Genomic DNA, 16236 nt, shown 5'->3' with positions numbered 1-16236 from the left:
CAACCTTTCTTTAGGAAAATAACTGAAAAGTACAAATGTAAAACATGATTAAAACTGATTATTTAAATTAAGGTTTTCTGTTTGCTTTAAATCAAAACAATACACCCTGCCTGAGAACAATCCCACTTGGTACCCTGGGTACATACTTGGGGAGTTAGCTTATGCAGCCAGAGCTATACCACTATTTTTATTTATTTAAAAAAAAAAAACACACACACACACACACCCCTAGCTCAGGTATGGCTACATGTGCCACAAATCACATCTCCCATCAGTAGCACTGACATACTCTTCAAGAGTCCAGGATCTGGGAGGAGACTGAGGGCATGTCTACACTTACCTACGGAGTGATCAATCCCGTGGGGGGGGGGTTTCAATTTATTGCATCTAGTGAAGACGCAATAAATCGACTGCAGAGCGCTCTCCCGTCGACTCTGGTACTCCACCGGAGTGAGAAGTGTAGGTGGAGTTGACGGGGGAGCGTCAAGAGTTGTACCGCAGTGAAGACACTACAGTAAGTAGATCTAAGTATGTCGACTTCAGCTACATTATTCATGTAGCTGAAGTTGCGTAACTTAGATTGATCCTCCCCCAGTGTAGACCAGGCCTGAGAGAGCTTCTTTACTGGAGTAAGACCTAATGGTGCCCTCCCCCTCCGTCCCGCACACACTTTATCCAGAGTACAATAAAAATAAAATTTAAAGAAAGGGAGGAACACTTAGATGGGAATCAGAAATAAAAAAAAAATAAAAAAACCCTAAATTTATAAAGGTACTGAACTCAATACATGAATGCTTAGTTTGGTCCTATTAAAAACATTTAACATAGTAACTAAATTCTATATAAACTTCCTCCACATCCATCTAATAAAATCTCAACCATAATTCAAAACATAATTCTGGTATCTCTAGAATCAAAAGCCGGGGTGGCCAACCTGTGGCTCCAGAGCCACATGCGGCTCTTCAGAGGTTAATAGGCAGCTCCTTACCTAGGCACTGATTCTGGGGCTGGAGCTATAGATGCTAACTTTTCAATGTGCTGGGGGGTGGCTCACTGCTCAACCCCCTGCTCTGCCCCCAGCCCTGCCCCCACTCCACCCTCTTCCCCCAAGGCCCGTACCCCTTCCCCTGAGACTGCCATGCCCTCGCTCCTCCCCCCTTCTCCCTATAGCCTCCTGCACACGTGAAACCGCCGACTGCAGGGGGAGAGAGGAGTAGGCGCTGATTGCTGGGGGCTGCCGGCAGGCAGGAGGCGCTGGGGAGTGGATGGGGGGCTGCTGACGTATTACTGTGACTCTTTGGCAATGTACATTGGTAAATTCTGGCTCCTTCTCAGGCTCACCGCTGATCTAAAGTGTTAGGTGAATGCATTTCTAATTTATATATGCACCCCAATGTTTAAAGAAGCTGCCTTCTGTGCTGATCCGATATGTTTTCAGTAATTAGGACACTACTGCTTCTAATGTGGGCTTTTATTCTCAAACGATTTAGAATAAGCTTTTTTTACCCAGCAGAGTGTTGTACATTCTTAAGTCAGAGGCAGACAGCTGGCTCTGTGGATCAACTCTCAGAATGTATAATAAACGACTAAACAGTAAATTATCAGCTCAGAACCTATGAAGTGGTAGAAGACAAAAAAGTGTGTTGTACATAATGGCAATTCCATAGGCAATGAGCGAGGGATCACATTTACAGACTCTTAAATGTAAATCTGGATTCATGTTGCCCAAAACTGAATAAATAGCTATGTAGCAAAAGCACTGCATTCACTTGTGAATGTCACAAACAGGCAAAAATTGTTCAAAAGGCATATTTAAGAAAAGTCAACCGGTGATACAAAGCATTTAAGAGGAATTATAAGATCTCAAGACTAAGGTATAGAACTTGGCAGATATGCTCTCTCAAAAAGGCTGCAGAACAGAGGCAGAAGCTTCTTTACGAGAAATACGTAAGTGGTAGCTCACCTTAATTCTCTTTCAAACTAGTTTTTCCTTTAATAACTGAATCAAGGAAGTGTTTCATGTATAGGTTAGTATAGAAATCTTAGGTCAATTCCTGTGTACAATCTTATAGTGGTGTAGTATTCTGCAAATGCATGTGTAAACAGTGACCCACAAAGTCATCTAAGTACAAGATGTAGGGTGAATGAGACAAGGGCTCTTGTGTAACCAGACCTCATTTAGTGCATTCTTTCAGTACATTTTTCAGTACACAGCTAATTAACCAGGTAACACCATGCCCCTTGGCTGCTCATTTTATGAATGAGCTTAGTGCTAACATTTCACACATGTAGTGTTGTTTTCCAATGAGAAAAAGTCAACACTTCCATTTCAATCACTGCTTCAATTCTAGCCCCAGCCATTTCAGCAAAACAGCTGTTCAGAAAGTTACAAGAAATCATATTTGAGGGTTGCTGGTTTTGGAAGGATCCTTTTGTTTTAATATAATGGAGAACGTTTTCCCACTCATTTTCAAGAAGGGTTCAACTATAGTTTGAATCTAACTTTCAAAACCCCCCACCAGAGACATCTTGGAAAGTTTCAGCTTGAAAAGTAAACTTTACAAAAGGTTATGACTGAAACAAGGATTGAAAGGTAAATTAATAAGCACCTTAACACAGCTGTCACTAGAATTTCAGCGATAATTTATAAGAATACAGCATTTAAAAAAAAGGCTCAGCATTCTCAGGAAAGAGACTATAACAACGATCAGATCAATAGCCTCAGCAGAGCGTAATAGTTACGGGAACATACCGCTTGGTGTAGATCTAAGATGTGACTTTGTAATATCATAGGATAGCATTGGTCAATTTTTTCAGGTTGGAAATCCCTTATTCAAAGTGAAATTTTCACAACCCCCTTCCATTAACTATTAAAACCCCACAAAAAGAGTCCGTGATAAAGATAAGCCCATATAATCTGCCTGAGTGTTTTGAAAAATTAACAGAATACCTGACCTTGAAGGGTAAGGCCTTATCTACTCTACCACATTACAGCGCTGCAACTTTCTCACTCAAGGTGTGAAAAAACACCCCTCTGAGCATTGCAAGTTTCAGCACTGTAAAGTGGCAGTGTAGACCATAGCTACTCCCCTCGTGGGGGTGGGTTTTTTTTACAGCACTGGGAGAACTGTATTCAGAGTATTAATCTTCAATAGCCTCATAAATGTTATCTCAGTTCTACCAATGAAGAAGTCACTTTACTTCTATTGTCAAAGCCAGAAACAGACAGTGAATCTGAATTAGCAATCTGGAATTTTAACTCCAAATCCAGCCCAGATTTCCAAATCCTGCCACACACACCTCACCACACACACACACACACTTTTCCTCACAACCCCCAGCACAGGGGCCTGCTGAGTTTGTGAGGAAATGGTCAGTGCTCTATGCTGGAAGCTAGGTAAGGCTGTCATAAGTTAAAGCTCCCAGGGTTCACTCTAACTTATTCAGGGAAAGCTCCACAGCCTGCAGCATCTCAGAATTTAAGATGCTTAAAACCCCTTTTCTTGGGATGAGCCTTCTCTTCTGTGCCTCCTGTCAGACACAGCACAGGCCCTGGTCCTATGCCTTTCTCTCAGCAGCATTTGGAAGCATGATAGCACTAGGCTTCCACTATTCTATTCACTACCCAAAAATCTTAGTAACACAGAGTGAGGGTCAGTAAGTGTGTATGAAGAGGAATGATAGTATAGCATTGTGTTGGATACAACACAACACAGAAAATGGCAGATTTTGCTAGGGGTATGTCCGGTTTGTTTTGGTTGCCTACTGTCAGCATCAGAAGACAGGCACAGCTGGACAGATAAGGGCATCGGATATATTACCTTAACATTGCATTTCCTGATTTTCAGATGTGTTTGTTTTAATTTAACTCTTTATTTTCTGGTTTTCAGAGGTTTCAGGTGCATGGGATATTCTGAAAGGGTACAAGGCATTGCTAGTCAATCTTAACTCTGCATTAATCAAGTTTTCAAGGAGTGAATTTCCCTTGTTTTTTGAGGAAGTGGTGGTAGTATGCAGGCACTTATTGGGGTATGGAAAGAACAAAAAGTCTTCCTTGGAATGCTACCAACTCTGCCCATCTCCTGGCTCCCCCATGCCTCAGTAGGGCCAGAAGCACCATGAGGATAAGGGAAGGTGGTAATTCATGGAATGTGAGGAGCCTATCTACTAGCTGGAGGCAACTCTGCCCAATCCTTTGAAACATAAAAGGATGACAGAGGTGTGATCTGGCCCATTCATCCCAATGGGATGTTCTCAGGTTAATGACACCCCAGAGGTGTAAACTCCATATTTATCTCAATGGATGTTCTCTTCCCCCCACCCACCCTCCCAAAATCTATCACAGCCTTTATTGCAGAATACCAGTTTTCAATACACATCTCCCCATACATGTGGGAATCTATCAGTGTCATTCAGCCTGACATGCAGCACAATCAGTGGGTTTTTGCCCCCTCTCACGTCCATCAGGATCATTTTCAGCCTCATATCAACATCTAATATCCTTGCTCCTAACAGGCAGCACTCTTCTGTTCTTTGGATCTGGTGACAGTACTGTTGACTCTTCCGAGTATGGAGTCCCCAATCTATCAGATTCTGATTATGGGGTCCCGAGGCACCCATTCTTCTTGGTGTTATGTTCTCTCTTGCAGTCCCCTGTACACCATCCTAATTTTTCCTTGGGCTCCAGTCCCCAAGTATCTCCATCATGTGTTCCTCTCTTCTGCAGGGACTGTCTTTCTTGTTTTTCTTCCTCACCACCCCATCTTCTGCCTGTTTCTTCTCATTCAATAGTTCAGCAAATCTGTTACTCAACTGGTTTTCACTACTACTAGCTGGTCTCTTCCTCTGCTTTGTCCTCAGGGTCATTCTTCAACGGATCACCCTCTTCTTCTGGCAGAATGCCCTCCAGTTCCTTTTGTTTGCCAGGTGTCCACAAATATTCAGAGGTCTGTACCACCTCTGCTCTCCTCTCCTGCATTATACCTTCAAATCTCTATCTGAATTCCATCATCTCCACTGCATCTCTAATTCTTGGATCTTCCCTGCCGTGAGCTGTTCCAGGTGACATTTCACACGTACATAGCTTCCATCAGATATGCACTCAAGGATGATGTGCATCCCACAGCTTCTGCACCCAAGCATCTTCTTTGTCTCCTGTCCTCCTCGGGTCACTTCTACAGCTGCCTCAGTAACCTCACCGCTTCACTGTCTTCTATTCCTAGACGGGGGGGGGGGGGGGGGGGGAAGCAGTCCCATAGAAACTCTGCTGTTAACTGCTAGCTGCTCCAATGTTCCCTAGAGATTGGCTTTTTAACTTAGTCAAACTAGGTCAGCACTGCCCTCATGTTACGGGATATCAGCAAGCACTGACTAAAGCCACACATCTGGAAGAAATCACTGTACCTTTAACACACAAAATCACCACCATCTTCTCAGACCAAACTCCCACAGAAACACCACTGTCCAAAAAGCTCCAGAGATTTCTGTTCTGTTTCATTTTTTGTTTGTAGATTTATTTTTGCTAGTATGATGGCACTCTGTAGCAGGACTTGCTCAACAATTATTTTAGCAGTTGCCTAACAGTCTAAGATAGACATTTGCGTTAGAGATACAATTTGTACAAGCAACTATACTATAATAAACCATAGTGAATAAAAACAAGGTTAAGTATGAAGAATTACTTTTGTTTTCATATTATTTATAACAGCAGTTCCCCACTGTGGTCCACAGAGCACTTGCTAGTGATACACAGAAAGCTGTCTGGTCACATGGTGCAGCCTATTGTTAATTCCAGTTCACAGATTACATTAAAAGAGGAGATAAATGTTAAACGTTTTCTTAGTATTAAATTGCTGTAGTTACTACAGGTATGTTACATGCATATAAATGGCAAAGAATTTGATTGGCAGTCACAAGTGGGAGAGGAGGTAGTTAACTAGATACTCTATTAAATTTGAATCTATACTATGAATGTTTGAGAACCCCTGATTTAAACTATTATTAGATGGGGAGTTGTGATGTATCCTTGGGGGTGGCAATGGGGAAGGAGATCAAGGTCAAATGATTCTCCTTTCCTCCCCCACATATGATTTTTTAAAAATTCAATGTGGTCAAGTGAAAATCTTTCTGTTTGTGGCCCCAAAGAAGTTAGAAGTCACACAAGGTTGTAATGTAAACAATGGCAGTGTGAAAACCCTCTTAGATCAACAATAAAGTAGTCTAACAAGATTGTGTTAATTTGGGACTTATTTGATCAGACAACCAACAGCCATTTGTGGCTTATACTGTCAAGGTTTCTGGATTATAGCCATGCTGAGGAAACAGTAACAATAAGGATGTTTGGGTGACCCTAAATATTTCCATATTTTCAAGTATTTTTGGTTTAAATGTTTTTTTAAAATGGATTAACTTTGAATTTCCAAACTTTCCAACATTTTGTTATTGGGGGTGAGGAGAGAGAAATTATGTGCAAATTGCAACAGTCTCGGTGTTTTTTTTTTTAAAATCAACGTGAGTGATGGTCTTTAAACCTCAACTCCAGGTTTTACCCAAGAATTCTGAATATTTCAGAAATTATAGGTGATGCAACCTGTCATGCATAAAAAATGTGTGCCTCCCTCTTTCTCCTGCTTACCATGGCCCAGGCTGCCATATATTTCGTTACATACTTCTGCTTTCACCACCACCTGGTTAAGGGACCACATGGACTCTCTTAACTGAACCCTGTGACTTTCCGTGTGACATAGTCCCTGCCCCACAGGGAAGGATGTGACAATAAACAGATAACAGAAAGACAAAAATGACAGTCGTGATGGAGTCCAAGCTTCATCTAAGCACACAAGGCTACAAACTTGCACACCTGACTCTGGACAAGAGGCACCTATTAGTGTTTGTCTTTACTGTATTGTTAGATTGAACGGTAAACACTAGTTTTGCCCTTACACAGTCTTCTGTCCACACCAATCTCTAGCTCAGCTAAAGTGGTGCTTTAAGCTGTCAGGGTGGACTGGGTTGAAGCTCAAGTGCTGCTGACGCTGGAGCTAGTAATGCAATGGAGATGCAACAGCTTTAGTTACAACTCAGAGTTGCTAATCGAATCACTCTGCTAATCCAGTTACTCTGTCTAGTCTGAGTGGTGTTTGGCAGTGTAATCACACTCTCACTTGAGCTAGGGTAGTTAGAGTGGAGTAACCGGAGCTAAATGTAAAGTGAAGCAAGCCCTTCTTTGGCTGTCCTGAGGCAAACTGGGTTGGGGGTTTTTTTTTTGTTTGTTTTTATAAAATACCCTAACCAAAACAAATTTTAGGGGGCCACAGGGATCTGCTAAGCAGACCCTGTACAGCAAGGTTCATAATTCACCCCAGTTCCTTCTCCATAGTACAGAGGTTAGGGACTGCACTCCCTTATTTAGGGCTGTGCTACACTAGAAAATTAGATTGACTCAGCCACGTATCAGAGATGTGAAAAATCCACAATCCTGAGCAACACAGTTAAGAAGACCTAAGTAGACAACGCTAGGATGACAGAAAAAATTCTTCTATAGAACTGGCTCCTGCCTCTCGGGGAGGTGGATTACCTATGCAGACAGGAGAATTCCCTCCCATCAGGGTAGGTAGCGTCTACACTGAAGCGCTGCTGTAGCATTTCAAGTGTAGACAAGCTTACAGACGCAGACATCAAGCACCTCATGAACGTTTAATTAGATCTCAACACCCACTGTATTTTCCCCATTCTAGAGACAGGAATACCTTCGGCAGGTAATACCTCAGTAACATTCAGTAGCAGATACAGGAATAAAACCCAAAACTCCTGCAGTGCAACTATTATACCCTGCACCCTTCCTACAACATTAAGCATTTAGCTAACTGAAGCGTACACAAGAAATACTCTCGTTGTTGTGGCCTTTGTACACTTTGCTAATGCTAGAATGTACTGTGGACACAATAAAGTGCTCCTGAACTTACAACAAAAATCATCTCAGGGAACAAGAGGATCATTCAACCAAACAGAATAAAGCAAGACATTTTTCAACTACTTAGATTAAAATAAATTTTAGAAGACAAAGAAATTAAAGCATTACCATTCCACCAGCATTAAGACATAAGTGTTTCAATGCTTGTCCTACGCTCCAATGTCCAGCAGCACTTCTATTTTCTACTAATATTCCACAGAAATCAGAAGTCACATCAGGCCATATCCTGATACATTTGGACAGACATACATAGTTTTAACGTCTTGACTTCAGAATAAGGTACTATCAGAATAACAAATATAAAAGCTTGCCATTTCTTTCTAGTTTCTAACAGCTTAAATATACAGACCAAAGCATCAGAAGAAGCCTCCTCTGTTACAAATACAGGCCTGCAAACCTTTACTTGTCTGAATTAGCACGACTACTATAAGTGGTCTCATTGCTTCACACAAACCAACACGTCAAGGACCAGGACAGTTAACTGTATGAAAGGGGTTGCATGCACTTTGACAGACTGGATTAGAATTCAAAATTATCTTGATAAATTGGATAATTGGTCTGAAACCAATAAGATGAAATTCAAAAAACACAAATACAGAGTCGTCAGCAATCCCTCAGGGTCAAGGATTATCTCTTCCACAGGTTTTTATTTTTTTGGTGACTGAGGAGTCTGATCCTTGAGCCGCAAACTCACTGAGGGTGATGTTGTAAGACAGGGTTGGGCCATGATTGCTACATGAGTCATCTGTCCTTTCTCTTCTGGCATTTTTCTGTGACCAGGGCAATGCAATTTTCCTCAAAAGTGATCGTCCCTTCTCTGACAAGTCTTCACCAGTTAGCCCTGACCTAGGCTACTGTCTCCCAGCGCGTGGTGTCGATGCCACATTTCTTGATGTTTGTCTTAAGGGTGTCTTTAAAGCGTTTCTTTTGGCCTCACTGTTTCCTTTCTCTTTTGGAAAGTTGGGTTATTAAGCAATTATTTTGGTAGCCATGAGCACACAGTGCCCGCTCCCCTCAGCTGGTGCTAGATAATCAGGGCCTCAATACTGAAGGTGTCAGCCTCCATGAGGACACTGACATTAGTGCAGCAATCCTCCCAGTTTATGTTGAGGATCTTCCGGAGAAAGTGCTGGGGCTGGCGTTCCAGGTTTTTCGGGAGTTTTCTGTAGGTCACCCAAGTCGCGCAGCCGTAAAGGAGAATTGGGATTACCACCACTTTGTAAACTAAAAATGTAAGTGTATGTTCTCATGTCATGGCTGTTGAACACCTGTCTGAAACAGTCTGCCAAAGGCAGGGCTGGCATAGCAGATTCTGTACTGAACCTCAACATCTACGTCTGACTCTACAAATACAGAGTATTGCAATTACAAAGGAAAAATCAAATGCATAAATACAAAATGGAGAATAATTGGCTACAAAGCAATACCACAGAAAAGGATTTGTGGGCGACAGTGGATCACAAACTGAATGAGTCAAAGTGATGCTTTTGCGAAAGACAAGTATCTTTCTGGGCCCTGGTCTACACTAGGACTTTAGGTCGAATTTAGCTGTGTTAAATCGATGTAAACCTGCACCCGTCCACACAATGAAGCCCTTTATTTCGACTTAAAGGGCTCTTAAAATCGATTTCCTTACTCCACCCGACAAGTGGATTAGCGCTTAAAATCGCCGTTGCCGGCTCCAATTTGGGGTACTGTGGACACAATTCGATGGTATTGGCCTCCGGGAGCTATCCCAGAGTGCTCCATTATGACCGCTCTGGACAGCGCTCTCAACTCAGATGCACTGGCCAGGTAGACAGGAAAAGAACCGCGAACTTTTGAATCTCATTTCCTGTTTGGCCAGCATGGCAAGCTGCAGGTGACCATGCAGAGCTCATCAGCACAGGTGACCATGATGGAGTCCCAGAATCGCAAAAGAGCTCCAGCATGGACCGAACGGGAGGTACGGGATCTGATCGCTGTTTGGGGAGAGGAATCCGTGCTAACAGAACTCCGTTCCAGTTTTCGAAATGCCAAAACCTTTGTCAAAATCTCCCAGGGCATGAAGGACAGAGGCCATAACAGGGACCTGAAGCAGTGCCGCGTGAAACTGAAGGAGCTGAGGCAAGCCTACCAGAAAACCAGAGAGGCGAACAGCCGCTCTGGGTCAGAGCCCCAAACATGCCGCTTCTATGATGAGCTGCATGCCATTTTAGGGGGTTCAGCCACCACTACCCCAGCCGTGTTGTTTGACTCCTTCAATGGAGATGGAGGCAATACGGAAGCAGGTTTTGGGGACGAAGAAGATGAGGAGGAGGAGGTTGTAGATAGCTCACAGCAAGCAAGCGGAGAAACCGGTTTTCCCGACAGCCAGGAACTGTTTCTCACCCTAGACCTGGAGCCAGTACCCCCCGAACCCACCCAAGGCTGCCTCCTGGACCCAGCAGGCGGAGAAGGGACCTCTGGTGAGTGTACCTTTTAAAATACTATACATGGTTTAAAAGCAAGCATGTGAAAGGATTACTTTGCCCTGGCATTTGCGGTTCTCCTAGATGTAGTCCTAAAGCCTTTGCAAAAGGTTTCTGGGGAGGGCAGCCTTATTGCGTCCTCCATGGTAGGACACTTTACCACTCCAGGCCAGTAACACGTACTCGGGAATCATTGTAGAACAAAGCATTGCAGTGTATGTTTGCTGGCATTCAAACAACATCCGTTCTTTATCTCTCTGTGTTATCCTCAGGAGAGTGAGATATAATTCATGGTCACCTGGTTGAAATAGAGTGCTTTTCTTCAGGGGACACTCAGAGGAGCCCATTCCTGCTGGGCTGTTTGCCTGTGGCTAAACAGAAATGTTCCCCGCTGTTAGCCACAGGGAGGGGGGAAGGTTGAGGGGGTAGTCACGCGGTGGGAGGAGGCAAAATGCGACCTTGTAACGAAAGCACATGTGCTATGTATGTAATGTTAACAGCAAGGTTTACCCTGAAAGAGTGTAGCCACTGTTTTATAAAATGTGTCTTTTTAAATACCGCTGTCCCTTTTTTTTTTCTCCACCAGCTACATGTGTTTCAATGATCACAGGATCTTTTCCTTCCCAGAGGCTAGTGAAGCTTAGAAAGAAAAAAAAACGCACTCGCGATGAAATGTTCTCCGAGCTCATGCTGTCCTCCCACACTGACAGAGCACAGACGAATGCGTGGAGGCAAATAATGTCAGAGTGCAGGAAAGCACAAAATGACCGGGAGGAGAGGTGGCGGGCTGAAGAGAGTAAGTGGTGAGCTGAAGAGAGGGCTGAAGCTCAAATATGGCAGCAGCATGATGAGAGGAGGCAGGATTCAATGCTGAGGCTGCTGCAGGACCAAACCAGTATGCTCCAGTGTATGGTTGAGCTGCAGCAAAGGCACCTGGAGCACAGACTGCCACTGCAGCCCCTCTGTAACCAACCGCCCTCCTCCCCAAGTTCCATAGCCTCCACACCCAGACGCCCAAGAACGCGGTGGGGGGGCCTCCGGCCAACCAGCCACTCCACCACAGAGGATTGCCCAAAAAAAAGAAGGCTGTCATTCAATAAATTTTAAAGTTGTAAACTTTTAAAGTGCTGTGTGGCATTTTCCTTCCCTCCTCCACCACCCCTCCTGGGCTACCTTGGTAGTCATCCCCCTATTTGTGTGATGAATGAATAAAGAATGCATGAATGTGAAGCAACAATGACTTTATTGCCTCTGCAAGCGGTGACTGAAGGGAGGAGGGGCGGGTGGTTAGCTTACAGAGAAGTAGAGTGAACCAAGGGGCGGGGGGTTTCATCAAGGAGAAACAAACAGAACTTTCACACCGTAGCCTGGCCAGTCATGAAACTGATTTTCAAAGCTTCTCTGATGCGTACTGCGCCCTCCTGTGCTCTTCTAACCGCCCTGGTGTCTGGCTGCGCGTAACCAGCAGCCAGGCGATTTGCCTCAACCTCCCACCCCGCCATAAACGTCTCCCCCTTACTCTCACAGATATTGTGGAGCACACAGCAAGCAGTAATAACAGTGGGAATATTGGTTTCGCTGAGGTCTAAGCGAGTCAGTAAACTGCGCCAGCGCGCCTTTTAACGTCCAAATGCACATTCTACCACCATTCTGCACTTGCTCAGCCTGTAGTTGAACAGCTCCTGACTACTGTCCAGGCTGCCTGTGTACGGCTTCATGAGCCATGGCATTAAGGGGTAGGCTGGGTCCCCAAGGATAACTATAGGCATTTCAATGTCCCCAACAGTTATTTTCTGGTCTGGGAATAAAGTCCCTTCCTGCAGCTTTTGAAACAGACCAGAGTTCCTGAAGATGCGAGCATCATGCACCTTTCCCGGCCATCCCACGTTGATGTTGGTGAAACGTCCCTTGTGATCCACCGGAGCTTGCAGCACTATCGAAAAGTACCCCTTGCGGTTTATGTACTCGGCGGCTTGGTGCTCCGGTGCCAAGATAGGGATATGGGTTCCGTCTATAGCCCCACCACAGTTAGGGAATCCCATTGCAGCAAAGCCATCCACTATGACCTGCACATTTCCCAGGGTCACTACCCTTGATATCAGCAGATCTTTGATTGCGTGGGCTACTTGCATCACAGCAGCCCCCACAGTAGATATGCCCACTCCAAATTGATTCCCAACTGACCGGTAGCTGTCTGGCATTGCAAGCTTCCACAGGGCTATCGCCACTCGCTTCTCAACTGTGAGGGCTGCTCTCATCTTGGTATTCATGCGCCTCAGGGCAGGGGAAAGCAAGTCACAAAGTTCCATGAAAGTGCCCTTACGCATGCGAAAGTTTCGCAGCCACTGGGAATCGTCCCAGACCTGCAACACTATGCGGTCCCACCAGTCTGTGCTTGTTTCCCGAGCCCAGAATCGGCGTTCCACAGCATGAACCTGCCCCATTAGCACCATGATGCATGCAGTGGCAGGGCCCATGCTTTCAGAGAAATCTGTGTCCATGTCCTGATCACCCACGTGACCGCGCTGACGTCGCCTCCTCGCCCGGTATCGCTTTGCCAGGTTCTGGTGCTGCATATACTGCTGGATAATGCGTGTGGTGTTTAATGTGCTCCTAATTGCCAAAGTGAGCTGAGCGGCCTCCATGCTTGCCTTGGTATGGCGTCCGCACAGAAAAAAGGTGCGGAACGATTGTCTGCCGTTGCTCTGACGGAGGGAGGGGCGACTGATGACACGGCTTACAGGGTTGGCTTCAGGGAGCTAAAATCAACAAAGGGGGTGTCTTTACATCAAGGAGTATTTCAGGCAGGACTTCACGGAGGGTTCCAATAAGAAATGGTGCACCTAAGTTATCGTTCTTATAGGCACAGGAGGTTAGCCTGGCCTCTGATTGATACATGGCTAGATTTACCTCGCTGCACCTTCTCTGTGAGTGACTGCAGTGTGACCTAGAGGAATGAGTCCCCTAGACAGGGGAGGAGGCAAATGAGTACAAAACAAATCTAGTCTATTTCTTGTTTTGACCCACTCCATCTATCTTTTACATCTTTGGCTGGCAGCAGACGGTGCAGAAGGACTGCATGCCATCCACATCTCATGGCTGCTCGGCAGAAGATGGTACAGTACGACTGCTAGCAGTCCGTATCGCCTGCCCGCTCACCATAAGACGGTTCAATAGGACTGACTGCAGGACTAAAGAGAATGACCTGCTCAAGTCACTCCAAATTTAGTCCCTGCGCCCATGTCTGCCCAGGCGCTCCCAGCCGACGTGGCCAGGAGCACCTCGGACATGATGATGACGGCTACCAGTCATACTGTACCGTCTGCTGCCACAAGGCAAGGGGTTGCTGCTACTGTGTAGCAATGCCGTACCGCGTCTGCCAGCACCCAGGAGACATAGGGTGACGGTTACCTGAGCGGGCTCCATGCTTGCCGTGGTATGGCGTCTGCACAGGTAACTCAGGAAAAAAGGCGCGAAATGATTGTCTGCCCTTGCTTTCATGGAGGGAGGGAGGGAATGGGAGCCTGACGATATGTACCCAGAACCACCCGCGACAATGTTTTAGCCCCATCAGGCATTGGGATCTCAACCCAGAATTCCAATGGGCAGCGGAGACTGCGGGAACTGTGGGATAGCTACCCACAGTGCAACGCTCCGGAAGTCGACTCTAGCCTCGGTACTGTGGAAGCGCTCCGCCGAGTTAATGCACTTAGAGCATTTTCTGTGGGGACACACACACTCGAATATATAAAACCGATTTCTAAAAAAACGACTTCTATAAATTCGACCTTATTCCGTAGTGTAGACATACCCTGGGAAGTACAAAAAGTAGTGTTGTACCTAAGACATGGGAGGTAACTGTTCCCTTCTGCTTGACACTGGTGAGGAACCAGCTGGAACACTGTGTCCAGTTTTGTGCATTACACTTTATGGGAGAGGTGGACAAACCAGAGGGAGTCCAGATGAGAGCAAGAAAAATAAGAGGTTTATTTTTAAACAAATGACCTATGGGAAAAGGCTGAAAGAATTGGGCATGTTTAGAAAAATGAGAGCGTGCCTTTTGGGCAGATTGCTATAGATCCCCAGTAAGTCTTTACTTCATTTAGCTTTCTTCTTGGCTTATACCTTCAGTTTATGCTACCTGACACTGACTCTTTTTGAATGAGTTAGGTTTGTTTGTTTGTATGATTTGCTTGCTAATATTGTTCAAGGTGACTGAAGTGAAAACAAAAACACTAGTCAGTTTTACTCTCTAGTTCACATATATTACAAAAATGCTGTGATGTTTGGGTTTCAAACACTGAATGTTTAAATCCAAAGCGGTTTTAAATGACAAAAACGCATTTACACATCTATGTTTTTCAGAATTAGAGTGTCCTTTTAATTTTAGTCATAATGATAATAATTCTGGTTTTAAATCTGTTTTAGAGTGGTGAACAAAACTGCATCTTTTGGGAAAAGGGGCAAGAGTTGCCGATATAATGAACACAACCTGCTACATAGATACTCAGTATTTTGAAAACTTTTTTCCTCAACAGAAATGTTTTACTGTGAGTCACATTAGACCCCAGAAGTAAATGTTTATCAGAGTTATAAAACCATAAAATACAGAGAGTTGCCATAGAAGAGCTGACAACCTTTAGCTAGGGCAGGTTCAGCAGTAAATGTTTTTCTTCCTTCCCAACATACCAGGTCAACAGATCCCTGAATTTGCAGTTTATGCCTCCCAAACTACTTTATGCACTGAAGCGGGAGGCGCGATCAACTGCAGGAAACAATCCTGCCAGAATGAATGAAGACTGCAGGTAGAGAGAGAACCAGAAAGGAGCTGAATATTCTCCTTTTAAATCTACTCTCAACCTCTCAGGCCTGTGTGGAAAGAGGCGGGAGGGGACTGTGGAAGAGCAGGGAACCCTTACCCGCCCCACCAGCAGCGCCCAGACTTTAAGGAAAGGTGCCAGCTGGGGCAAATTAGAGTGTGTGACCCTGTCAGGAGGGAACAGCAATTTCATAACGGGGGGGGGGGTTAGGGTGGAGATAAATCTCCTCCTCTTCCTCCACCCGCCCCAGGAGAGAGTGATGTGGGGGGGAGCAAGGAGAGGGGGTTTAGGAACCAGTCTCTGCACCGGCCTTCCCCTTCCCTTTCACACACCTCCCTCCCGGCGCAGCCATCAGGGCCGGCGGGGAAAGGGGCGCGGTGGCTGCCAGGCGGCGCAGCAGCCAGGGGGATGTCGATTTTGGGGCGGGGGTTGGGGGGGGGGCGCGAGCCGGCCGGCCCGAGGCCACGCAGAGAGTCACCTCGCCCCTCCTCCTCCTGTCCCGCCACGCCGGCCGCGCCCCCACGCTCACCTTGTCGCCGGCACTCCCGCTGCTCGGCCCGGCCCCTCGCCTCCTCAGCCCCGCCATGCCGCCGCCGCCGCCGCCGGAGGGTCCAACTGCCGGGGACCCGCACCCCCAGACCACACCCCGGCCGCCCCACCGGGGGGGGGGGGTGCCTCGGCCGCTCGCCGCCCGCCTCGGGTCCCGGGGGGAGGGGGCGCGGCGACGCAGGTGCGCAAGGAGCTGCACGAGCCACCGCGGGCGAGGGGCGCGACTATGCGCGCGAGCGGCTGCTGCCTGCTTCCAGCGCGACGCGACCCGACCCGCCCCCTTGTGTGAGGTCACAGGCCACGCCCAGGCCCTAGCTCCGCCCCGGCGCAGTCAGGAAGGCCTTGAGGTGGCCAGCTAAGGGTGATGGGCTGGGTCGTGAGCTCAGGATGCTCTCTAGGCCGGGGCTGCAGCCAGAGGCTAGGAGGCCGTCCTCCTCCTCCTGAT

The 16236-nt window shown here is 46.2% G+C and overlaps 1 protein-coding gene across 1 annotated transcript in view; it reads right to left on the bottom strand.

Moving 5' to 3' along the window:
• The window catches only part of CDS1 (CDP-diacylglycerol synthase 1), a 65128-nt gene extending 49094 nt beyond the window's left edge, over positions 1-16034 (bottom strand). Inside the window, exon 1 of the mRNA XM_073340556.2 lies at positions 15772-16034. Coding sequence (XP_073196657.1) covers positions 15772-15828 — 57 coding nt within the window. The 5' untranslated portion in view covers positions 15829-16034. The remainder of the gene's footprint in view (positions 1-15771) is intronic.
• Between the last annotated feature and the right edge of the window lie 202 nt (positions 16035-16236).

The sequence above is a fragment of the Lepidochelys kempii genome, chromosome 4 (genome assembly GCF_965140285.1).
Source record: "Lepidochelys kempii isolate rLepKem1 chromosome 4, rLepKem1.hap1, whole genome shotgun sequence".
Classification (NCBI taxonomy): domain Eukaryota; kingdom Metazoa; phylum Chordata; order Testudines; family Cheloniidae; genus Lepidochelys; species Lepidochelys kempii.
This window is presented reverse-complemented; position numbering and strand designations above follow the sequence as displayed.